Genomic DNA, 1,067 nt, shown 5'->3' with positions numbered 1-1,067 from the left:
CCCTCCTCCGGAAAAAACCAACAGAACAAACAAACAAACAAAAAAAACAAACAAACAAACAAACAAAACCAATAAAACAGAACAAAACTGAACAAAACCCCAAACACTTGCAAACTCACTTGTTTCCCAGCTTCATCATCTTGAGCCGGTTGCTTTGTTTCTCCGTGTGCGGCATGGTCACGTGATAGCCCAGCGCCAGCAGCGTCCTGACCACAACAACAACAACAACAACAACAACTTCACTTTCAGTAGAGCTTGAGTTTTAGTGTCAGTAAGAGATTTACGGCACTTACAACACAACTTGGTTAATTAAGAGCTTAAGGTTAGAGATGTAACTTGCCAGTAACATATATAAAGAAGAGAAGTAGGAAAGATTAAGAGAATTGATGTTTGATCATTGATAGGAAAGAGGGAGCAAACCACACCAGAGCACCTGCCAGTCACCCACCATCAGCAGCACAAACTAACAATATTGTTTACTCAATCTTAAAATAAAACCCACCTTGACACAAAAAGATTCAAGCTGCAGTCTGGAGCATTCACTTCAGATTATATGTTTTCCACAGCTACACCCCAAATGATTAAAATTTGCTCACTTACACTCACTCCACCCCTTCTAAGCTGGTAGCTCAGCTGGTATCACGCTAAACTATGGTGCAGAAAAGCTGGTTGAACCCCCGTTCCCGTCAGTCTTGGACATGCCTTCTCTGAGGAGCTTTCGTGACTCTCCAGTTACCTGGTGAGGTCCTGTTGGAGATGGATATCAACTTGGAGATCTCCCCCCCCCCCTTGAAAAAGCTCACAGAATTGAAAAGGACGTAAAACCATAGTAGACCATAGCCCAGACTCACCTGAGCGTCTCAAAGGCCACTGTGATGATGTACTTTTTCTCCGACAGAGGAAGTTTCTCAAAGGAAGTAATGGACGGGTTTGTCCTCCTCTCGGGGTCTCGACTCTACAAAACACGGTACAGTTCATCATTTGTCTCTAACAACACGGTGCAGTTCATCATACAATTCTATAAAACACGGTACAGTTCATCATACAACTCTACAAAACACGGGACA

At 43.1% G+C, this 1,067-nt stretch overlaps 1 protein-coding gene across 1 annotated transcript in view; it reads right to left on the bottom strand.

Moving 5' to 3' along the window:
- Window positions 1-1,067, bottom strand: part of LOC101858456 (ryanodine receptor) — a gene marked incomplete at its 5' end in the record, with an annotated part of 102,762 nt that overhangs the window by 55,345 nt on the left and 46,350 nt on the right. The window contains 2 exon segments of the mRNA XM_035973436.1: window positions 122-206; window positions 852-955. Coding sequence (XP_035829329.1) covers window positions 122-206; window positions 852-955 — 189 coding nt within the window.

The sequence above is a fragment of the Aplysia californica genome, unplaced genomic scaffold, assembly GCF_000002075.1.
Source record: "Aplysia californica isolate F4 #8 unplaced genomic scaffold, AplCal3.0 scaffold01228, whole genome shotgun sequence".
Classification (NCBI taxonomy): Eukaryota; Metazoa; Mollusca; class Gastropoda; order Aplysiida; family Aplysiidae; genus Aplysia; species Aplysia californica.
Note: the sequence above shows the minus strand (reverse complement) of the source record. Positions and strands in the feature narration are given on the sequence as shown.